The sequence below is a fragment of the Blastomyces dermatitidis genome, assembly GCF_000003525.1.
Source record: "Blastomyces dermatitidis ER-3 genomic scaffold supercont1.4, whole genome shotgun sequence".
NCBI lineage: Eukaryota > Fungi > Ascomycota > Eurotiomycetes > Onygenales > Ajellomycetaceae > Blastomyces > Blastomyces dermatitidis.
The window spans coordinates 5,518,009-5,540,515 of record NW_025544777.1 but is presented as its reverse complement, the minus strand read 5'-3'; the positions used below and the strand labels follow the sequence as shown (position 1 = coordinate 5,540,515).

Genomic DNA, 22,507 nt, shown 5'->3' with positions numbered 1-22,507 from the left:
ACTTTTGAGATAGAATGTAGTAGTAGCTTGAATCAGAAATAATATATTTTTACTCAGTATTAAAGTTTGATTTCTGAAGCAGTATAAAATTAACTTTTTATTCAAATATAATTTGAAGATAAGAATAGATACAATTTGAGTTTCTATTTACATTATTTTGAATAAATGTAATTTTTGAAGAGTTTTTAAACTTTTTTTATTGTTTTTATTATATATTCATACTAACAGAGAGTAGAGATCAAGTAGAATCTAATCACTATTATCACATAGTAGATTATAACTATTTTAAAAAGTAGAAATCTCAACTGCTTGTATTATATCTAGTTTATCATTAAAGTCATTTCTCAATTCTCTAATCTCAACAGAAGTTTGAGAATTCAAATTCTATTCATATTTAACTGAAGAGTTGAAGTTTGAAGATCTAGATAGTTGAGAGTTTCTTCTTTTTAAGCTTATACTTATAGATTTACTAGCTTGACTTTTCTCTTCAGTTTTAGATTTACTTTAAGCTTCATCTTTTCTTCAGTTCTTCTGAGTTCTTGAAGTAAATACACATTCTTTTAAGTTAGATACATGTTTTTCTTTACAATTGAAGCACTTAAGCAGAGTATATTAACATATTTCATCTCTTTTTAAGCATGTTTCATATTTATACTCACTAGTTTTATAATCTCTAGCACAGAATGTGCATTTTGAGTCTCTGAAATAAGAGATTACAAAGTATTCATATCTTTAACAGTTTAAATACTGTGTTTGAGCTTTGAGATTCATTCTTGAGTCTTTGTATTTATGAACTCTTATTTTCAAATCTGCTACTCTTACTTCAGAGATTCTTGATTGTTTAAGTATCTTTATATATACTAGAATAGAGGCATTTCTTCTACTCTGTCTGAACTTAATTGAATTAAGTTATACAGACTCTTTTCTCAGTTGAATAGAATTATATTCTTCTAATTTATTTTTAAGAAGTAGTACTTCTTTCTCACAGTCAAAGATTTTAACTGAAATATCATAAAGAATGAATTTATCTTACTTTTTATCTCTCTCAGATAGAATTATTATGTTTAACAGAGATTCTACTGCTGATTTTCAGAGATTCTTATTCTGAATAAGAAATTCTGCACTGAATTCAGACATTGTGATCAGAATGATGAAGTTTTCAAAGAAGAATAACTCAATTGAAGCTATAACTGATTTTTGAACTTTAATATCAGTTATTAACTGAGAAAAGAACTGCTGATTGATTTCATTTCTAATTCTGAAAATAAGATTTAAGTTTAGCTTATTTCTCTGTAAGATGTTCTGATTTGAGACTTTAAGAATAAATCTTCTATTTCTGAAGATTTGAAGATTTTTCTCTTCTTACAATTTTTTCTTCACTCTTTTATCAATAGAAGTATGAGTAGTATTCTTCTCAGTTTTCTCAGAATTTTGAGCAGGTTTTGAGACAGCAGATTTAGAGATAGCAGGTTTAGAGATAGCAGATTCAGCTGCTTAAGCATATGATTTCTTCTGATTTAAAGAAGAAGAAGAAGAAGAAGTGAAAACATAAGAAGAGTAAACTGAAGAGTCAGTGATTGTATTAGAAATTTTCAATGTTTTTAGAACTGTGTTTGAAATTCCAAGTTTGAACTTAATCACTTCTTGTAGTTGTCTAGTCTAAGTATGAAGAATTAACAGAACTTCTTCATTCATCTCACTCAGGCACTGACACACTGCTTTTTAAGAATCTTACTTACTTTTTCAAGTTTCTGTACTTCAAGAACTTGTTATTTCTCTATTTCTTCTTTCTTTCTTCTCTTCAGAATTTTAATCTCAGGAATAGTATTTGAGAAAGCATCTTTCTTCACATCAACTGAGTGTATTTTTGAAGAGACTGTGATGTTTATTCTTACTACTTATCAGAACTTTCACTTCTTTCTTCTTTCACTCTATTCTTATTTCTCTATCTGAAAGTATATTCACTTATTACTTCTTAGAGCTTCTGTCTCTTTCTAAGACTTCTGTCTCTTTCTTTCTAAGACTTCTGCTTCTTTCATTCTGAGACTTTTATCTCTTTCATTCTGAGACTTCTACTTCTTTCTTTTTAAGACTTTCACTTCTTTCTTCTGTAAAGTCAACCACAATAAACAAATAAGCATGTATATATATATATATATAGAGGCGCCGGCTCATCTTCATCTTAAAAGAATGAGACAAGATTTATCTATTTACATGTATAATATATAATTAGTATAGACTACAGATAATATATACTGCAGGTCTACACTGAATAAATTAATATATATATATAGATTTTATATAACAAAGTGAAAAACATTAAAGAAGAAAAAGAATGAGAAAGTATGAGAATCAGTGATTAAAGTGAATATTTAAATATATACATAGTAAAGTTTTAAAGCAGAAGAATAGAAATTCTATAAGTTTATCAGTTAAGAATTAATAACTGAGAATTAGAGCTTTCAGCAGAAATGAAAACTATAAAATATAATAAAATAATCTATATAAATAATTAAGCATAGCTTATCACAGAGCTTGTTAAAGAGAGAGTGTAGAAATCTTATATAAAATAATAATATTTAATAATGATAATAACAGAGATAATAATTAAAGAATGAAAATATTAGTAAATAAGTAGTATAAAATAGTAAAAGCTTCTCTGAGAGTAACTTATATTATAGTTATATAAGTGTGACTGAATCTAATAAGAGAGAATATAATTTGAAAGAATATATAATTACTGAATAATAATATAGTTACTTCTAAATATATTTATAAATGTAAAAAGATTATAGCAGTTATTAATTAATTTAGTATAATATATATAAGAAGTTAGTATATATTTATAATTATACACTAACTTAAGCAATTTTTGAATTATATATATATTAATAATTTTTTACTGATTTAAACATTTTTAAATTATAAAACAGCAGAAAATAATATTTAAAGTTTAAACTTGAAATTATTATTTTTTTTCTGCTGTATGCAGATATAGTGCAGATATAAAGTGTGAAAATGATAAAAACTCTGTAGGCTAGATGAAAGCGCACTGACAACCGCGGTCACGTATTGAAAGGTAGGTCCTGTGGTCTAGTGGTATGATTCTCGCTTTGGGCTCTTCAAACCTGAGTTCGCTTGCGAGAGGCCCCGCGTTCGAATCGCGGCAGGACCCATTCATTTATTCCTTTTTGTTTCGCCTCTGTTTCGCCTCTGTTTCGCCTCTTTCCCGCCTCTTTCCCGCCTCATCTACTCGCTCCACCATCAACCCACACCAATATTTTTACACATTTGCCTGTCCACCTCACTGATGAGTGGTTCGGGCTAGGCGACTTCCATCAATTCCAGGTCTTGTGGTCTAGTGGTATGATTCTCGCTTAGGGTGCACCCTAATGGCAATGTTTGCGAGAGGCCCCGCGTTCGAGTCGCGGCAAGACCCTAACGATATGATTTCTTTTTGCTGACGAGATGATATTTTTGTTGGTGGAGGATAGCTCGGGTGCTGAGGTCAATATTGATTGAGATATATTTTGCTCGGGTGCCTTAAAGCTGATAGAATTGGGTTCAGTCCCACTGAAATGTGAACGGGATGATACGGATTAAATGCAAGTTTTCAGAAGTCTTGGGACGCTGGTTCGTCTGGTTGCGTTGAAACGCCCTGCTGGAGGGTGGGTGCATTTGTTTCCGGATGCCAATGATTGTTATTGTATCCAATTTCTCTTCGAATGGGACCATTAATGTCATAGGCAATGTGTCCATCCCTCCGACCTTACTTCCCTCACACTTTCACCTGTCCTTCTTCGGCACCGACCCCTCCTCCCCCCTCGCATTCAGTACTGCTCTTGTCTTCTCATCCCTCTCCCGCACACTCAACCCGACAGACGGTCCATAAACCTCCTCCGTCTCACGAAACACTCGTTCCTCCCAGCCCTCCCCCTTCCCAAAGCCCACTCCTTCCTGATCCTCCCAACAAGCCTGCGCTGTGACCCCAATCTTCTCAAAGAAGGCCCTCAACCGCCCTTCTCCACCGCCCCATATGATACGACTTAAACGGCACTGCAACCGTCCACCGCGGACCCATCGAGTTCTCAACAATGGCATCCAGCTCGTCCACCCCAACCACACCAGATGCGCAGCCTCCCGCAGCAGCGCATACGCAAGCTGTTCGCCACAAACCCTATCGTCTCCCGCACGCGTGCGCTCGATCAAGGCGTGCGGCGTAGCTAGTGACGGGACAAGTTCTAGCAGCGGCATGATGTGCGGGGGATTATAGGGGGTGAACGACGATAAGGCGGGATTTATCGCGCATGTGGAGTTACTGGGTGGAGGCAGGGATGCCGGAGGTACTGGACCAGAAGAGGGCGTGCGCGGGGGCATAAGTTTCGATCTGCGGCCAGAGGGATTGTTTGAACGCGGGGGTTTCGCGGCCTCGTTCTTGGACTATGTCCACGGTCGAGACGGCGGTCGGCAGGTCTGGGCTGAGGGTGAGGCGGTGGGAGGAGAGGAGGTCCGGGAGCGTGTGGGTTGCGGAGAGCGTGGCTAGGTAACCTGTTTTGGGGTGTTACATACAGTTATAATTGTATTTTGATAGGTGTCTAGAGAGCGGGGCGGACCCGGTAGAGTCACCTCAATATTCGCCTTCAGATCTGGCCTGGTATCGTACATGGCCACTTCGACATTGGGGGACTATGTAAGATATAATGCAGCAAAGGAGAGAGCCCAATTTTCCCTGGCCCGATGAGGACGATGTGCATTGGCATCAGAAGCTTGTCGGCAGAATGATTGTACGGATCAAGTTTGTTCATCTACACTTAATTAATGAAGTGGCCAGCGCAGAATTTGGCTGATAAGATAAATTCAGAAACACAACGACCTAAAAACTGGAAAATATAATAATAGAATATGTAAGTTATAGTAAATAAATATCCAGTTCAAGTTCCCCAAATCTGTTTAGTTACACGCCAAAGGAATGCCGAGGGGTTACGTTGTTCGGGCAGTTTTCACCAAGCGAACCCGCCTCCGAATCTACGTTTCTGATTTTCTTCTTATTTACCACAGCGGGATGCCGTGCATTTCTGCCGGCTGATTTCGACGGGTTTTAGCTTGGTCGGCGGATTAGTAGTATACTGTGTTCTATGTCGCCAATAATGGGAGAAGTTTATTCCTGTTATTGGTTCAGACGTGAAGGTCATGTTAAGTAGGAATAGATGACAATCATATAGTTAACTACTCTGTTATGCGTGATGTTAGAGCCTAAGGTATCTAATTAATTGGCTTTCGTCGCCGCTAGATATGCTACCGCGATGTTGTTTCGAGCAGGGTTCACGATCCCTATTCTCAGTTGAAAGATTAAAATTGCACCGAATTAATTACTACATAGGGATGCTCTGCACTGGACAACGCCTCTCCGGCACCTGAAAAATAAAAAAAGAGAACACGTTTCAATTGAAAACTTCAATGAGACTCCATTAAGGAATGTATACAACCATGCAGGCTTTGGTGCGTGTTGGACAAGAGTAATATCTCGATCTATAATACGGTAAAATAGTTATAAGAAACGATGCAGGTAATTAGGTGTGTGTATACATTGCCCTGAAGAAAAAGAAAAAGGAAAAATTAAAAAAGGCAAGAAGAAGTGTTGGTGGAAGAATGGGTATGTACACTGACGCAGAAGCAAACTAGCAAACCATCTATCTCTTTATTATCAATAACCAAGAAATAAAACAGAAAAAAAACAAAAAAAGGGAAAGAGCAAAAGCAACGTGGTCATAAAATCATCCGGCGTCGTTAAACCTGCTGGTGGGGTGGGGAAAGAGTTTGCAGGAGCAAGTGGAAAAGGCAAGGGTACAGTTAAAAAAAAAATCAAAAGGAGGAATATCTAATATGCAATGTGTTGTGGCAGGGAGAATTTCCCGTTCGGACCGAGAGTGGTCGTTCTCGCTCTCTCGATCTCTATGCTCTGTCCAATATATTAATGCAAAATGTGAGATAATAAAAGTACCTGGAGTATGAAAAGAGTACAGAAGGAAAAGAACAAAGGCAAGCAAATAAGGCGCTTAGATTATAGTGTTCTTGGTCGATGTTGGAATAATATAGGATGGTTTAAAAGAGCGTTAAGTTGGAGGTGGCGTAGTTGGAGAATGGTGAGTTGCAGAGGGGGCTTAGGGAACCACACATTTATCTAGTCCCAGGCGCAGTAGAGATCAACGACCTGGCCTCCTTGGGATCTAGGCCAAGAATGCGAACGAGATAGTCGATGCTGCAATCATTGTTAGTACCCTTGTTTCTCATATTCTGCCGGGCAGATCTACTCCACTCAGGGAAGAGACAAGTACGCACCTAGCATCCGTCGCCAACCTCCGCTTCACCTGTAAAAACTCCTCCTGACACTCCTCCCACACAGCCGTCCGCTTATCTGTGGAGATAGTCTTGATGCGCATCTTAAACAGCCCGCTAACTGGGCGATGATCCGACACCTTAACCTCATGACGGCGGTACTCGAGCTGCTTGACCCTCCCAACACCCCGATAGAGGAGGCGATCGCACCATGCGGGAGACCGTTTCTTCTCGCTAGAATCATACTGGTCTGAGCCGACGTCGTATTTATAGGTCGGTGAGAATGTGATGGGCGCCTCATTGAATGAACGGAGGCGGAAACTGGGGTTTTTGCGGCGGGAGGCGAGGAGTTGGTCGCGGTCGAGGAGTTTGGGGAGGTTGCGAGCCTTGACGGCTTCGATGACGGTATTGCGGGGCATCGAGTCGATGCGGTAGTTCAGATCACCGTTTAGAATACAGATTTCGTGATCCAGGATCATGGTGCCGTCACCGCCACCGACGAAGAGATCAATGCGGGACGAGTAGCTTGATTCGGAGGGAAGGGAACTGCTTTCGAGAATTGCGGCAATGTCGTTGTTGCGGTTGGCGGTCTGGGATTGGCCAGCTGCCAGATGGCAATTTATGAAGCAGAGAGAGCTGTCGTCGAGGATGAAGCGGAGGACGAGAGCACCCTAATGGTCCGATTGAATTTAGCTTGGCGTTTGGCAAGAGAAGGGGAACATACAGTATAGGGACTAGACGAACCTTGTTGCCATGCAGCCCACCCATGCCGCGCTTGACTTCTGCTGCACTTATACCTCTGATTCTTTGGCGTTCTTCTTGTTTAATGAACACGCATGTGAATAGGCCGATGAGGTTTGAAGTGTGGAGGAGGACATAAGGCTGATCAAGTGGCATTATATCATGAATGCAGGAAGCAAGATAATCTTTCCAGACGCGATACTGTCGGCTCATATGTTCTTTGTCTGCGCTATCTTTCTTCTTGCTGCCCATGAGGAGACTCTCTGTGGTAGGTTGTTAGGTGAAAAAGAATCGTACTTAAGATTTGTTGCTAGGGTATGCTGTAACTCACTGGCAGTGATCTTTTTGTTTTCCAGGTCCACAAGCTCTTGAAATCCAAAAACCAAGATATCAGGTGGGTTTTCAGGGTGGACCACCTCTTTGATGAATGTGCTATCTCGTAAATTTCCCGGGACCGTTGCGCCTGCGTTCCACGTAAGAACGGACGCGGTAATTTCACGGAACTGGCAATATTCGACGTCCCTGTCATGCATGCGGTCCTCTAAAGAGTAAAGTAAGCACGTCGCTCCTAGCATATTAGACAAAATGGATAGAAAAAAAAAGGGTACGAACCAAGCCAGTCATCCTCAAGCATAGCATCCCAAATGCGAATATAATTATCCACCCCAAGAGAAACAACTTGTAGCCTATTCACAGTCCAAACACTACTAGAATCCAGCAACAGCCCGCAGACAGCATGATCGTGCGCCTGCCAGTCCTTCTTCACCGTCCAGGGTGTGGTAGAAGTGTCGTAGACATAGATCATGCCCGTTTTATAAGCCGCCCAAAGATAATCACCAACCATCGCTAGGCAGTGTATTTTATACAAGCTCACGTTCAGTGTTGCTCGACACGAGTAATCCTGGGAGGAGTAAATGGAAACTTTCCCATCTGCATGGCCGAGGTATACGAGGCCGCCGTCTTTGGGACTGGTGGTACCGGACGTGATTTCGCCTGCATCTGATTTTCCTAGGGGCCCCTTGAGGACGTGAAAATCTGCATCTTTCGAATTGGGCCGATAAACCCACACTTCCTTACCGGATGCGAGCCACAACATCCCTCCAACAACTATCGAGAAAGTATGACCCCTTGCAACCCGATCGTATGGATGGCTATAGCTATATTGTAGATTAGGCGCACCGGATTCATCCGGAGGCCAGACCAGTAGTTTGCCATCATCATCAAGTGTCCAAAGTTCCTTTTTATGCCGATAGATCTTGATAATTTCTCTTCGGGAAGGTGACGTCCTCGACGAAACAATTGACTGCGTTTGAATATCAACCTCATGGATCTCTCCTGAATTCGTGCCAAGCCAAAGTAGTTTCCCCTCATCGTTCATTGTATTTCCTGGTTTAAATGCAATACATAAACCTTTAACAGTTTCCCCGTGGTTCAATCCTAGAATTTGCTCTCCGCTTACTAAGTCCCAGACGCGAGTAAAGTAACCCGTCGTGCACGCATAATTCCCGCAAACGTCAAAGACTCGAGTGTCATGCTTGGTGTGAATACCTCTTGTTCCGCTTTTGAAAATCGGTGGGCGACGGTTGGTGTTAGAAAAGTCAGGATAGTCTGTGCGAGGAATTGGCGCATCGTCGAATGGATACTCCGATTCATCTGACTCCACGAGGGTAGATCTACTGATCTGGCGTTGGTTGGAGGCTGGGGACGACGAAAGGGATTCTACTGAGCGCATTGGTGACCGTGCAAATTGTGTCGGGGCATGCTGTGGCTGGACCTTGCTGCAACTAGGTATTCGGCCAGCAACGACAGCATTATCTCTTTGGGGTGGTGGAGGGTAATATGTACCAGTTTCTGCGTTTCCAACACGGAAGGAAGAGTTGGATGTGATAATTGGTCTGGAAGGCACATCAAACGAGCGTCTAGACGATAAGTGGGTGGTAGTTGATTGTACTCCAGTCCGTGGGGGAGCGCCCCGGCGCGATATTCGCGGTTGAGTGCGGGGTGGCAGACCTGGTCGATCCTCTGGATTATCACTGGTATATTGCCTGTCTTGGGCTTCCTTCGCGTTCCTTCGTTTTGCAGCGTCAGTGTCACTCCGTTTCATTGGAACGGGCGGAGGGGACTGTTTGATTTCGCGACTTAATACTGTCGTTGCGTTTCTCGCGCCGGATAGACCAGGGTGCTTGGCCTCAAAAGTCGCGGATCGGCGGGGATGTCGAAACGGAGCAGGTTCGGGGAAAGTGGCACGAGATCCGCGCTCAACAGCGGAGTAAGGTTCGGGAACGCGAACCGAGGCATGTCCGTTTGTTGCTACGATATTAGGGTTTTTTTTTTCAGGACTACTCGGAGGGGTACTGAAAGGTGACACTGCAACATTGACTGTGACCTTTTCCGATGTTGGCGCAAGAGACTTCGGGGTCTCCAAACGAGAAATAGGGATGGGACTTTTGGTAGTGGCAGGGATTTTAGGCTTTTCCGCTCTGTTGACTGGTGGTGGCAGAGACGCGGCTTTGGGGAACTTCTTTGAATCACGAACTCTGTTATCCGCCCGACGGGGACTACCACCAGTCGTTACTACACTTGAAGAATCGACTAAAGGGGTAGTCGGTCTACTCATCGGACGACTCTGGCTGCTGGGCGGTCTTCGGGGCGGCGGAGGTTCGGGAACGGTCTGGGCTTCCCCGAGGCGATTCTCGGTGGCAGGGATGACATGTCTCTTGGGACTAGACCGTGGGGAATCTATAGTGAGGACTGGCGCTTTCCACTGCGCTGAAGACACATTCATGGACACTGGCCTAGCCGATATCCGCCTTCCTGGAGTCCCATCTGTGTTCCGAGTAGTAGCACCTCCATGGTTATGCCTCGAAGTGTGAAGCCACCCGGACGACGAGGGGGGGTGAGCATGGGAGTGTGCATTGGAAGAAGACGACGACCAATTTGAATGGTCTGGGCGCGGTAGGTCCAAGGATGCACGACCAGCGACGACGGTTGGAGTTTCTAGGAAGTTGGAGCGGGACTCACGACTTGGTAAGGCGGTGTGATCCGACTTGGGTTTAAGGTGAGCGAGGTTTTCGAAGTGAGAGAGGAGGGAAGAAACGGGTTTCTATCAAAGTATAGCAGGGCATGGTAGTCAGCATTAGGGTAGATCAGAAAGTGGCGATCAAATGTTCAATCATACAATAGAGCCCTCGTCGGTGCCATTCCCATCATGGCCTTCATTATTCTTAGCCTCCATCACGGAGAGCGTAGCAACCGTTAGTTGCGAATGAAAAGGCTACACCGTATACCGGAAACCATCTGTAGGTTGAGTGGTTGGTAGAGGATAAGGGGTATAGGCAAGAGCGCAGGAACGGAGTTATGTCTTTGAGTGACGTCGTAGGCAATGCTAAGTGCATAAGTTCAAGATCTTTACTCCGTCGAGCGAAATCCAAAAAGGCGGCTAACAACTAACTAGACTCGAGCCAACGGAGCTAGGAATGACGCGGCCTGTAGAAAGGCTAAACCTGAGGTGGGGGAATCAAGAGGCTATTTTCTCGCAATAGAATCGTTGCGTATCCTCGTGATGCTGAAGAGGAGTGGGAGGGCGTGTCTGCTGGAGGTGGGTGGAAGTGGAAGTGGAAGTGGAAGAAGTGCTGGAGGCGAAGTTGGTCTTTGGGATGCGGCTCTTTGTCTGTCCCCGTGATCTGGGCTTTGACGGCAAAGAAACAAGAGCAAAACTAGACTTTGATAGTAAAGGAAAAATACCAGAGCGAAGAAGCGAGGGAAGAGAAAAGGAAGAGAAGGGATTATTAGATACACGTATAGCAGTAATTAGAATTATTGCTCTGGTATTCTGGTAAACTAAGCCATTGTCCCAAGCACCGTCATGCACGGGTCCACGATGTTGTACAGTAGTTATGTAGTTACATGATTTACCTAGGTAACTAGTTAGAGATCGTGGCGGGTGCTTAATATATTGTGGAGCGGCTTCTCGCTTTCTCTGGGAAACTGACATTCATTCCTACCACGCTTTACATCTCCAGTGCGCCATATTATTCTTTCATGCAGAAACAGTTCCTCTACAGACAACAAGAAACTGCCCTGAGACATACACCCCGTTGTTGTTGGAATTGTTGCATTTCTTCGATCGCCATGTGGTATGTGTGTGCCATTCCCCTCGTTCTACCTCATCCACTCTCCACCAAATCCATATATTTATAAACCTATAATTATAATACTCGTGTCTCTGTTTTAATTACGACCCAATACTTATCCAGACCCATTCGCCCAGCAAGCACATCCTGAATGCCCAGGTCTCTATCCGCTCGCCATGCTGTGAGTTACAGACCGTCCGGTCCCCACCCCGCGCGAGAGCCTCACTCCCTCCCGACAGGAATATCCCAAATTTTCTAATTACCCTGCTATTTGTCCCATTTAGGCCGACGATGGTTCGACTGCGCGGAATGCCACCAAGAACAGGAGAATCATGAGCTGCTACAGTCGTTTGATATGGTTGTTAATCCCCGAGCTCCCCTCCGCTCCCCCCTTCTCCCCGCATGAAGTACAGGTACAATAGCAGTTGGAGGACTAATCTTTCTCTTAACACCTCTATTTGGGTTATATTTGGATGGATTAGACATTCGCCTGCAAGAAGTGCAAAAAGTGTTTCCGGAAGGACGCGCGAGAATTCGAGGAGAGGTATGTTCTATGGCAACTTCTACACCCACACCATTCAGATTTTTTTTGTATATTTATCAAATTTTCTAATTACTAAAAATCAACTTTATTCCTATTTATTGATTGGCATAAGTGACGAATACTGCCCACACTGCGATAACCACTTCGTCCTTGAGGCCCTCACGCCCAAACCAGCCTTGAAGATCGAGGGAGAGGATGCCCGGGTTGATTCTAGGTAGGTGTTTCATCTATCTTCCAATTTACATATCTTGGTTTTCTGGTATAAATATGTAGTGTACATTATATATGGCTAACGGCTGGAATTTTCCCAATTAATTAGAATGCTGAAGGATGAACGAGTGCGGCAAGAGGAGGAGCGGACAATCTTCAATGTTAAGGATGCGCCTAATCGGCTTGGATAAGATGGGATATTGGATGGTGGATTAGACTGATGTGATGTTGTGTAGCACGTGGGCGTGCCGTAGAGGTTTCATGACGATATGACCATACATTATTTCCCTAATTTCTTATTGCCTTTTTTTTTTTCTTTCTTTTCTTTTCCCTTTTCTTCTATTTCTATTTTGTAAATGCAATTATACCACACGAGATTGAAATTAGGGATTTTTAGACGGTTATTGGGTAGGCATAAAAACATAGAAATCCTAGGTGACGCAAAATCCATGGCTGATAAAGAAAAAAAAGGACACAATTCATCCATTACGGCCAATAAATAGCTAAATAAAAGACATTAAACACCCAGCTCAGCTTTCCGATGCCTCTCCTGCGCCCCGGGTTAATATAGCAGCAGTCCCTGTCCCCGGAGTTCGACCGGTTTTCTTCTTAGCAGCCTCCTCCTGCTTCTCAGCCTCTATGCTCTTGACATAAGCCTCAATCTGATCACTAGGCAGCAGTTCCATAGCCTTCCCGGGCGCCATGATGGCAATTTCGATATTTTTAGCCCCCGTCTGCACGACCTCCAACAGCGACTTGATTGTCAGCTGAATCGTCGCTTCCCTGTCCATATCATCCTTGTGATGCCTTTCTAGGAATTCCCGCACAGTCTTGCTCGAGCGGCCGATTGCGTTTGCTTTCCTGTAGTTTTCACAGTTATAGGTTAGCCAACTATATGTGTAGCACCTCAAATTCCTGGATTTTATATCCGTAAACATACCACGCCGAATAAATCCCTGATGGCTCCGTCTGGTATAGACGCGGAACATTATCGCCATGGTCAAAGCCCACAATCAACGTACTAATGCCAAAAGGCCGCACACCACCGCTCTGAGTATACCGCTGCTGCACCCCAGCAACGTACTTGGTAATATATTCGATGGTAACAGGGTCTTCGACGGTAAGGCGGTGGGACTGGGCTTCTAGTCTGGCCTTGTCAACTAGGATTCTGGCATCGGCATTGAGGCCTGCAAAAGCGAGGCAGACGTGGTTGTCCAGCATGCAGAGCTTAGAGGGTGTGATGCGGGTATCCTGTAGTTTCATTGCGGAGCGTTTTTCGCAACCTAGGACAACGATATCTTTGCCTTTTACGCCGACTGCACAGGTTCCTGTGTAATTTGCGTGAGTGCCTCAGTATGGGTACATATATATGCATGGAGAAATCGACCTGGCATCGATATGGTGATATAAGGCATACCTCTCTTAACAGCTTCGAGAGCATATTCTACCTGGAAAACGTGGCCATCGGGACTTTGTAAAGATGTCAGAATAGGTTCAGTAGCGTGGGCATATCTTCCCAGATGCGAACATACCTAAAAACTGATGGAGCGTTAGACGATTATCCACAGGTATAGCTTCCGGATCAAGTAATAACATAGCTATCGGACAGGCAACTTACCTGAAAGCGCTCTGTCGTATCCGGAAGCCATATTTGAGAACGAGCGTCACGGTAACTGGATAAAATGATATATCAAGGGAGCGTTTGACTTCAAGAAGGGACAGCAATGTATAGAGACAAACGACCGGGGATGATTTGGTGTTGGAGGAAAGCTGGAGAGATATCCAAGAGCCCAGAGGGATTGGTTACATACCAATTTAGGTGGGCCGCGAGTCGCGGCTGCCTCCCGCTTCGGACAGACGCCAAGCGCGCGTCTAGTCGGTTTTGTGTCAATTTAAGAAATTTTATCCACATTGCCTTGAAGCTACAACGGCAGATGTTGTGTTGGAGGAAGATGATCCAGAGCTTGTACGTCGTGTGATTGCTCATTTACGGTGTGGAGGATCCCTCCAAGATCCGATATTCTCCGGACGGAACGTCCTGAAGGGGATACTGATACTCCTACTATCTACGCGGCGGATTATTATTATTAGTATTCTTCAATTATAGATGTATGCAGTCAGAGACTATGACATCTACCTGAGAACCTTTAGATCTCAGGGTTTTTCCTATATCTATAGAGTCAACTATTATACACTTATCAATTTCAGATATGTAAAATCAGAAAATTCCAGCTTAGAATACAAAAACTGTTTATAAATTACAGTATTTTAACATCTTCTAATACTTTGAAATTATTTGAAAATATCATGATAAAGAAAAAGAGAATATAGTTCTAAAGATAAATATATTAAATAGATAGATAGAAAAGAACAGAAAGAAATAAGTACAGTAAAGAGAGATTATAATAAAATAAAATTATTAAAAGATAGTATATAGCTATTTTAATAGACTATATCTAATCAATTTTCATCTCTTCATATTCAGATACTTCTGAATTCAGTCATTTTCTTATAACTACTTGAGTTTCTGATAGAAAGTCTATTAAGTATTTAATTTCTATCTCAGTTAAGAATAAGAATCTTATATTTAATTAATTTAAATTATATCTCTTTTTTAATCTGACTCTGAGACTATTATATAATGTATAATATATTATAATATACTCAGAATTTTTATTTATATTGTAGAATAAGTACTCTGTTAAATCAAATCTATTATTAAATCTTTATATATAGAATTTAAAATAATTATATTCTAGTTTCAGCTGAATTATAGATGAGAATATTTTCTTTTTATATTTAATTAAATAAGATTTTTACTTTGATTTTATCTCAAATCTTGAATAATATATGCTTTTTTTTATTTCTGTCAGCTTTTATTTTACTTATTTAAATAAGATTCTTTTATCTTTCTCTTTATAAAAGATTAAAACACTGTTTTTTAAATAGATCTATTTAATTCTGAACTCTTTTTTACAGCTGAATCAGCTAATTCATTATCATAAATATTTATATAAGTAGAAACTTAATATAGATAAATTATCAGTTTTAATATTCTTCTCTTTTGAATTTTCAAAACAGAGTTTAAAATCAGTTTAAGATTTATTTAATTATTATGAATCTGACTATTTCTAAGTCTTTTTAAAGCAGCTTGACTATTAGAGAATATTTATATCTCTTTTAAACTATTTTCTCTTTTACAAGATTTTATTTCAATGAGTTTGAAAGCTTTTACTATTATAAATAGTTCAGTATCAAAGACTTCAGATTCACAGTTTAAATTTCAGAAATCTGAGATAAAATTAATATTATCTTCAGTATAAGCAATGTCTGTGTCTAATCTATTTAAATTCTCATTTTTTAAGTCATCTGAGTAAATCAGAATAGACTCTTTTATATTGATTATAGAGATTTTCTTTAAATACTGTTTATATTCTCTCTCTTTAGATAGTTTACTTATTTATAAGTCTATGAGAGATTTCAGCTTTTCTTATCAGAGAGATATCTTTTCATGATTAATTTGCTCAATATTTAATAAAGAAAATTGATTCTTAATAAGTGAATATAGTTTATATAGTTGAGAGAGCATTTTCTTTAAAGCATTATTCTTATTTTAATTAAGAAATCTATTTCAATTCAGTTCATTTTCTGAGTTAACTGATGAAAATAAAGAAGAGACTCTTTCTCTGATTATATAATTTAAGCTTATCTTTATAACTCTCAGAGTATAGTTCATACAGATCTTTTCAAATTGAATAGTAGAAGATAAAATTAAGACTTCAATTTTCATTACTTTAATAGAAGATAATTTAAATATTCTCAGAACTCTTCTCAAAGCTCTGTTTTACAGACTTTGAAAGAGTTCAGTGAAGTTATCTTGATTATTTTATCAAACTTCAACTTTATAATTGTGATTCAAAGATTGCTTACCAGCATACAATTACAGGCGTACGCCGGCTTCTTATATATTATAATATTATATACTAAATTAATTAGTGACTGCTATGACCTCTCTTTACACTCATAAGCAAGTTCAGAAGCAGCTGTGTTATTATCTGACAGTTGTACATTCTTTCAAATCATATTCAATCTTATCAAATTCAGTCACGCTTATATAATCATGACATCTGCTCTAGCTTCATGTGAATTAGTGCATTACTAGCATTCATAATCTTGTAATCTATTTCTGATTCAGCTAGCATTCTGCATACACTCTCATAAAGAAACTTTCACTATATTATATCACTTATTTACTAACTTTTCTCATTCTTTAATCATCTTCTTTATTATTGTTATCATTGAATGCTACTATCTCATTCAAGATTTCTATCTCTTCTTCTATTCAACTCTTTTCATCTATTCATCTATTATATTATACATATTTCTGATAATGACTCTTCATTCTTATAATAAGCATTCTTATAGTGCTCATATTAAGCAGTTTGTTAGCAGTAAGTGTAATATGTTGTGAAATGTGATCAGAACTTGTTTATCTTCTAACAATTATCAGAATGTACTATTATAAATGACATATCTTCTTCATCTTCTTATATATTTCTGACTGTTTTTCTTCTCAGTGAGTTTCTGATCATTTTTTCTGACATAATTTTGTATAAATACAGATGCTGATGTTTGTTTTTATTTATATAGAATCTTCACACATTGACAGATTCACATTCACTGATAATAGTGAACTCAATATTAAATCATTGATTAAGAACTTGAAGAACACAATAATGAAGAAATTACTTATATTATATATAACTGAGTCTTTCATGTCTCTCTCTGCTCTCTCTGTTTCTTTCTCTGCTACTTTCTCTCAATCTTCTACATCTGTCTCTGTGTCTGATTCTCTCACTTCTGCTACTTCTGTTCCCGTGATCTCTGATTTTACTATCTCTGCTTTTATTATCAGCTCTTCTCATTTCAAGAAGATGTTATGTGAACTTAATGAATTATGTTTCTCAGCACATACACTTCTGCTCTTCTTATCAACTCTCAGAATAATTTATTGTATAAAGACTGCATATAACATGACTATCTAATGCTCAGTTACAGACACTGATTATTATGTTTATTTTAAATATTTATAATGAAATAATTATTCATTCATATCAGAGAATCACTCTCTCTCTCAACAGTATTGAGATTGTAAGTCTTTTTCTTTTTCATCTTTTCTTTCTGATACTGATTTTTCTGTTCTTAGAAGAACTTGTTATGAGTTTTACTATGTACAAAGTTATAATATTCATAGATATCAAGAAGCTTTTCATAACTGTAAAGTTCAATATTACAGAGATATTCACTCTGATGAATTTCTTCAGAATAATAGATCTATATCAGCTTATTCTCTGATATCTATTATCTGACTTCATAATACAGGTGAAAGATATTCATGTTTTCAGAAATAAGAATGCAGATATTGTACTCTTTTACACTTACAGATATAAGACTTGTACATCTTGTCTAAGATATCATTATAAGAATGAGCTGTTTACACACTGTATTCTGCTTTCTGCATTTTCTCATGTCTCTCTCTCTCTTTCTGAGAAGTCTTATGTGTGTTATAATTATATGTATAACTCTAAGATCAGTGAATGTTTATTCAGTAACTGTTTTCATCTCTGATTTTACAATTTTCATACACTAACAATGATTCTTAGTTACTTCAGTATCAAAGATCATTCTAATTGAAGATAATAACATCACTGAGACTATTCTCTTCTACTTTTAAGCTTCTCTCATCACTTTCTCTTTCTTCTCTACTAGACTGACCGTGTGACCGTGTCTGGAACCAGGATCAGAATTTTTGATAGTCTCATTATCAATTCAACAGATCCCATTGCACGGTTCTAACATTAGATAGTAGTCTCATACTGTCTCAGTGAGACTTACTGTCTACTCTTATCACATTTTTCAAATGAGACCATGATTTTCACTTCTCAATTTAAATTATTTTTATTGCTTTAAATGGCTTTAAATCTCATTTAAGTGTTATCAAAAAGCATTACTTTTTAAAAAATTAAAAATAGTCTAAAAAAAACCTTAAAATGTCTAAAAATAGTAACTTAATGTCAAGAATGAGACTAAATGAGACTAAATGAGATCACTTTCTCATTTTTTTCAAGTCATGGTCTCATTTTAAAATCTGATATATAGTCACTTTGCATGTTTTTTTGATAGCAAGTCCCAGCGGGATTCACGCTAAGAAATGTATGAGACCAGATCAAATGAGATCAAATGTGAAATTCATAGTCTCAGCGGCCAGTCTATTCTCTACAGAGAAGATTATATGCACACTGAGTTATAAGTGTTCAGCTCTGAGTGACTCTTATCATTATTCATTCAGTTCTGCATCTTCTCTCTTTATTTCTTCTATCTTCATTCTTTCTGCTCTGACTTCTGATTCTGCGGGTTTTACACTCTTCTTTAATTTTTCTACACATACATGTACACATTTCTATATTGACATTTCAGTCAATCTTGCAATAAATGACATTAATGTTGTATACAGAGTAATAGAGAAATCAGAGATATATGCAGTGTTATTATAAGAGCAGCTTACAGCTCTTAAATGTCTTACAGATCTCAAGTTTTGAGATTTTCTTTATTTTTAACATTTTTCAGATGATGTGGTGTTGAAAATAGATTAAATATGTGACATATGAAAATGAATGAGATATGTATAATAACATTTGTCTTTTGCAGCTGACGCTTATAATTGATGATCAATTCATTTCTCTTTTCTTACACTTTTTCTTTATCTGCTAGTCACTACTCTTACATGACCTCTATATAATACAGTATTCAGTGACTAGGTTCAGCAGCTTTCATCTTTTGTAATTCTATCTCACACATTATACTGTCTCTCTTCACTCACTCAGATCACTACAGTGAATAGCTTATTAAAACTAACCTTGCTCAATCTCTGAGTGTTCTCAGAAGTTGAGATGACTTGATCTCATATGTTTATAAATATTTCAGATAGTTCATTCTCTGTGATCTCTGCAATTGAACTGATGTAAACAGTTAAATTTAACTCTGAATTCCTTTTTCTTCTGTGATCTGACTCATGTGTAAGTCTGTTACTTTGAGATTACTCTTTATCACATTGCACCTGCTGTCTGCAGTGTGTTATTATATGATCAGCTACAGTCTTATCACTTATCAGAGTGTGATATTTGTCTGATTTCTTCAATTCTTCTCATTCTTTTCTTATAATTGTGAAAAGATCAGAATAAGTGAGATTATCTGATTTGTAAGCATCTATGATTTCTCTTACTTTATAAGACTTTTTAATTATAAGTCTCTTCTTTTTCAACACTGATGATAGTGCTGTGAATAATTATAATTCACTCAGGTCTTGCATCTTCACTTTTATAAGTTATGAATCATTTATTAAGTTATATAAGATCTGTCTCTCTGATTCTTTCAATGTATATATTCTCAGAGAATGTGATTTAAGTATTTTATATAACTCAAATTATCTAGATTGAAACTTCTCAGAACTCTCATTGTATACAAGAACTCATGTTCTTATCTTAAGACTTGATTTCTTAACTAGTGAGTCTTGTATTCTTTTCAATTGAATTGCTTAGTTCAGGAGTAACTTATTAACTTTTACACATGTGTGACTGATCTCTTTCAATCTTGATTTCATGTCTGTAACTGCTGTTTTCTCTCTCATCTTGTTCAAAGTATTCTTCAGAATGCGCGGATGCAATTCATACAACAGGTAGAATGATGAACACTTGAAGACTGCATGCTGTTGAATCTGTGTGGCCAATAGTGTCTGCCTGAGATATTCATTTCATAGTCTCATAGACTTACTTACTAGATATTTTGTCAGCATATTACTCAAGATTTCATTCAAGCATTTCATCTTTTCATTTATTCATGAATGATATAATGTTGTTCTACAATATCTTGTCTGTAACTGGCTCATGAAATGCCTCACTACTTCTCTCATGAGATTCACACTGTTATCAGTTAGAATCTTGTGTGATATTTCATAGTTAACATAGATCTCATTATGTAGAAACTTCACTACTATCTTCTCTGTTATCTCTGAAACTGCTTTCATAACTGGTCAGTCAGTAGTGTAATCAATAGCAGTGATTATCTATTGATTTTCATTTGACATCTGCAGCAATATGTCTATAAGATTCATTTCTCATTATTTGAACAGTATATTGTATACTTCATCTAATGTTATACTTTCTTATATTCCAATCCTTTCTTAGATTATTTTACAACCTGATAATTCAGACACTTGTGAGCATATATCTGAATGTTCTCAGTCATGCTTGATCAGTATACTCTTGATTCAAGTATATTTATAAGTTCAGAGCTTTCTAAGTGACTGAATTCCTTGTGCATGTGAGTCACTAAGTCATGTCTAAATAAAGATTCTAGATAGAGAGCTTTCACATATTCTAGATTACAGTAAAGCACAACATCATTTTTCAATTTTCTCAGCTTGAAGTTTGAAAGCATCTCTTCTACTACTCTTACAAGACACTTATCATCTGACATCTTATCATTTTTTAAGTAAGAGATTATGATGTTCACTCATTCTGATTTCTTACACTCTCTCAGCATGTTTAACATGAACTTCTCTTATATCTAATTCACAGAACTCTCACTTATGAAATTGAGTCTGTAACTGATTGCATCAGATATTACAGCATTTGATTTCTTTTAGTATTTAATATGAAGATTGTAAACTTAAAACTCTGAGATTCAATGTGCTAAGTATTTGAAAGATTTTATTATTAATTATAGATAGATAAGACTTTCATAATTTATAATCACTGTTGTTGTATGTCTGTTATCAATATATATATCTCATAATATCAGTATATGCTTGATCACTAGCAATTTCTTTTCATATACTGAGTAATTGAGCTCAGTGTCTGATAGTTTCCTATCATCATACATTACTGAGTACAGCTTGTCATTCTTACTTAGACTGACCGTGTGACCGTGTCTGAGATCAGGACCAGAATTTTTGATAGTCTCATTGTCAATTCGACAGATCCTATTACACGGTTCTAACATTAGATAGTAGTCTCATACTGTCTCAGTGAGACTTACTGTCTACTCTTATCACATTTTTCAAATGAGACCATGATTTCCACTTGTCAATTTAAATTATTTTTATTGCTTTAAATGACTTTAAATCTCATTTGAGCATTACCAAAAAGTGTTACTTTGTAAAAAATTAAAAATAGTCTAAAAAAAACCTTAAAATGTCTAAAAATAGTAACTTTATGCCAAGAATGAAACTAAATGAGACCAAATGAGATCACTTCCTCATTTTTTTCAAGTCATGATTCCATTTTGAGATCTGATATATAGTCACTTTACATGTTTATTTAAGGATTAGTCCCAGCGGGATTCACGCCAAGAAATGTATGAGATCAGATCAAATGAGATCAAATGTGAAATTCATGATTTCAGCGGCCAGTCTATTCTTACTCATCTATAGAAGAGAATCTCTGATAGCTTATTTAAATACATTTGTCTCAATGTAGAAAGATTTATCACAATCTGATTGAATAAGCACTGAGAATATTATTACACATTTTCTCAGTATGAGAAAAGTCTCTTTATACACAGTATTTCAGATGATTGAATAAAACTTCTTCTTTCACAGATTTGTATCTATTTCTCTTAAGAGATCTGAGAGTGATACTGATATTTATGTGAAATTCTTGATGAATCTGTGATAATATGAGATTAACTTAAGAAATTATTATATATGATGTACATTTCTTAACTGCAGTCAATTTGCTATAATATTCAATTTCTTCAGAATGAGATGTATACAGTCATCACTCACTACATATTCTATAAACTTCAACTCTTTCAATTCAAACACATACTTTGTTAATTTAGTGTAGAGCTTATACTCTGTCAGAGTTATAAGCACTTTATCAAGATACTTCAGATATTCATCATATAAGTTTGAAAAGACTAGAATATTATCAAGATATATAAGATATAAGGTTTCATTCTGTTTATAAAGAATTATATTCATCATTATTTGAAAGATAACAGATGCATTTGTCAGACTGAATAATATTATCAGAAATTCAAACTTCTCTCATTGTATATTAAATGCAGTTCATGAGACTGACAGTTCATCTACACAGATCTGTCAGTATTCTGAGAGAAGATTGATCTTTGATAGATATCAGATGTTTTCAACTGTATTCAACTGTTATTGAATCTGTGACAGTGAATATTCATTCTTGATTATAAGCTTGTTAAATGCTTGATAATCAATACACATCTGTCACTCTTCATCTGTTGTTTTCACAAATAGAACTGAAAAGCCTCACATACTTGATAAGAGTTGTATAAGATCACATTCTAGAAGATCTGTGATCTGACACTTCTGTTCTTCAAGATACATTTATGACAGAGAGTACACATTCTGATTGACTGATTTTATGTTCTCTGTGTCAATCTCATGTACAAATTCTTGTTTCAGCAGCAATTCTGATGAAAGATCTATTTAAAAGATCTTTTCATGCTT

General features: G+C 37.8%; 5 protein-coding genes and 2 non-coding genes across 9 annotated transcripts; 3 read left to right on the top strand and 4 right to left on the bottom strand.

The window, feature by feature from the left end:
- The first annotated feature begins 3,082 nt into the window (after positions 1 to 3,082).
- Positions 3,083 to 3,175, top strand: BDCG_16967. Its single transcript has one exon. It is a non-coding gene; the product is annotated as a tRNA-Pro (tRNA).
- A 172-nt stretch (positions 3,176 to 3,347) lies between these two features.
- On the top strand, positions 3,348 to 3,439 carry BDCG_16966. The gene has a single exon. It is a non-coding gene; the product is annotated as a tRNA-Pro (tRNA).
- A 347-nt stretch (positions 3,440 to 3,786) lies between these two features.
- Positions 3,787 to 4,254, bottom strand: BDCG_16965 (uncharacterized protein; the record flags this gene model as incomplete). Its single annotated transcript, XM_045426144.1, has 1 exon — positions 3,787 to 4,254. The coding sequence occupies one exon, from the start codon at positions 4,252 to 4,254 to the stop codon at positions 3,787 to 3,789; it is 468 nt and encodes a 155-aa protein (XP_045280930.1).
- A 61-nt stretch (positions 4,255 to 4,315) lies between these two features.
- Positions 4,316 to 4,665, bottom strand: BDCG_16964 (uncharacterized protein; the record flags this gene model as incomplete). The annotated part of the gene is made up of 2 exons (XM_045426143.1): positions 4,316 to 4,548; positions 4,614 to 4,665. 2 exons carry the CDS (start codon positions 4,663 to 4,665, stop codon positions 4,316 to 4,318), a joined length of 285 nt encoding a protein of 94 aa, XP_045280929.1.
- Positions 4,666 to 5,238: 573 nt separating this feature from the next.
- BDCG_04566 (inositol polyphosphate phosphatase) lies at positions 5,239 to 11,003 on the bottom strand. 3 transcript variants are annotated; one of them, XM_045420221.1, is made up of 7 exons: positions 10,529 to 11,003; positions 10,256 to 10,438; positions 7,690 to 10,180; positions 7,409 to 7,618; positions 7,081 to 7,340; positions 6,340 to 7,007; positions 5,239 to 6,259 (listed from the first exon to the last, which is right to left on the bottom strand). In XM_045420221.1, exons 2-7 carry the CDS (start codon positions 10,310 to 10,312, stop codon positions 6,178 to 6,180), a joined length of 3,768 nt encoding a protein of 1,255 aa, XP_045280927.1. In that variant the 5' UTR covers positions 10,313 to 10,438; positions 10,529 to 11,003; the 3' UTR covers positions 5,239 to 6,177. The 3 variants fall into 3 exon arrangements, with proteins under 3 accessions (XP_045280927.1, XP_045280928.1, XP_045280926.1); XM_045420222.1 differs by having other exon boundaries at positions 10,256 to 10,462; positions 10,529 to 10,957; XM_045420220.1 differs by having other exon boundaries at positions 10,256 to 11,003.
- On the top strand, positions 10,660 to 12,748 carry BDCG_04565 (uncharacterized protein). Its single transcript, XM_045420219.1, has 6 exons — positions 10,660 to 11,213; positions 11,348 to 11,391; positions 11,495 to 11,568; positions 11,693 to 11,754; positions 11,867 to 11,968; positions 12,074 to 12,748. The coding sequence occupies exons 1-6, from the start codon at positions 11,119 to 11,121 to the stop codon at positions 12,153 to 12,155; spliced, it is 459 nt and encodes a 152-aa protein (XP_045276371.1). The 5' UTR covers positions 10,660 to 11,118; the 3' UTR covers positions 12,156 to 12,748.
- BDCG_04564 (proteasome component PRE6) lies at positions 11,836 to 14,149 on the bottom strand. The gene is made up of 5 exons (XM_045420218.1): positions 13,583 to 14,149; positions 13,497 to 13,503; positions 13,382 to 13,434; positions 12,905 to 13,292; positions 11,836 to 12,825 (listed from the first exon to the last, which is right to left on the bottom strand). The coding sequence occupies exons 1-5, from the start codon at positions 13,611 to 13,613 to the stop codon at positions 12,495 to 12,497; spliced, it is 810 nt and encodes a 269-aa protein (XP_045276370.1). The 5' UTR covers positions 13,614 to 14,149; the 3' UTR covers positions 11,836 to 12,494.
- Positions 14,150 to 22,507: the final 8,358 nt, after the last annotated feature.

What these genes read in the sequence shown, in the direction of transcription:
- BDCG_04564 (XM_045420218.1), bottom strand. Translation starts at nt 13,613, where the DNA reads ATGGCTTCCGGATACGACAGAGCGCTTTCAG. An exon ending in TCTCGAAGCTGTTAAGAGAG is followed by an intron (nt 13,293 to 13,381) that starts GTATGCCTTATA and finishes CAAATTACACAG; the next exon opens with GAACCTGTGCAGTCGGCGTA. An exon ending in TCAGGGATTTATTCGGCGTG is followed by an intron (nt 12,826 to 12,904) that starts GTATGTTTACGG and finishes TGAAAACTACAG; the next exon opens with GAAAGCAAACGCAATCGGCC.
- BDCG_04565 (XM_045420219.1), top strand. Translation starts at nt 11,119, where the DNA reads ATGCAGAAACAGTTCCTCTACAGACAACAAGAAACTGCCCTGAGACAT. An exon ending in ATTTCTTCGATCGCCATGTG is followed by an intron (nt 11,214 to 11,347) that starts GTATGTGTGTGC and finishes CCATTCGCCCAG; the next exon opens with CAAGCACATCCTGAATGCCC. An exon ending in GATGCCCGGGTTGATTCTAG is followed by an intron (nt 11,969 to 12,073) that starts GTAGGTGTTTCA and finishes CCAATTAATTAG; the next exon opens with AATGCTGAAGGATGAACGAG.
- BDCG_04566 (XM_045420220.1), bottom strand. Translation starts at nt 10,312, where the DNA reads ATGGAGGCTAAGAATAATGAAGGCCATGATGGGAATGGCACCGACGAG. An exon ending in GTGGGCTGCATGGCAACAAG is followed by an intron (nt 7,008 to 7,080) that starts GTTCGTCTAGTC and finishes TCGGACCATTAG; the next exon opens with GGTGCTCTCGTCCTCCGCTT. An exon ending in AGGTTGGCGACGGATGCTAG is followed by an intron (nt 6,260 to 6,339) that starts GTGCGTACTTGT and finishes CAATGATTGCAG; the next exon opens with CATCGACTATCTCGTTCGCA.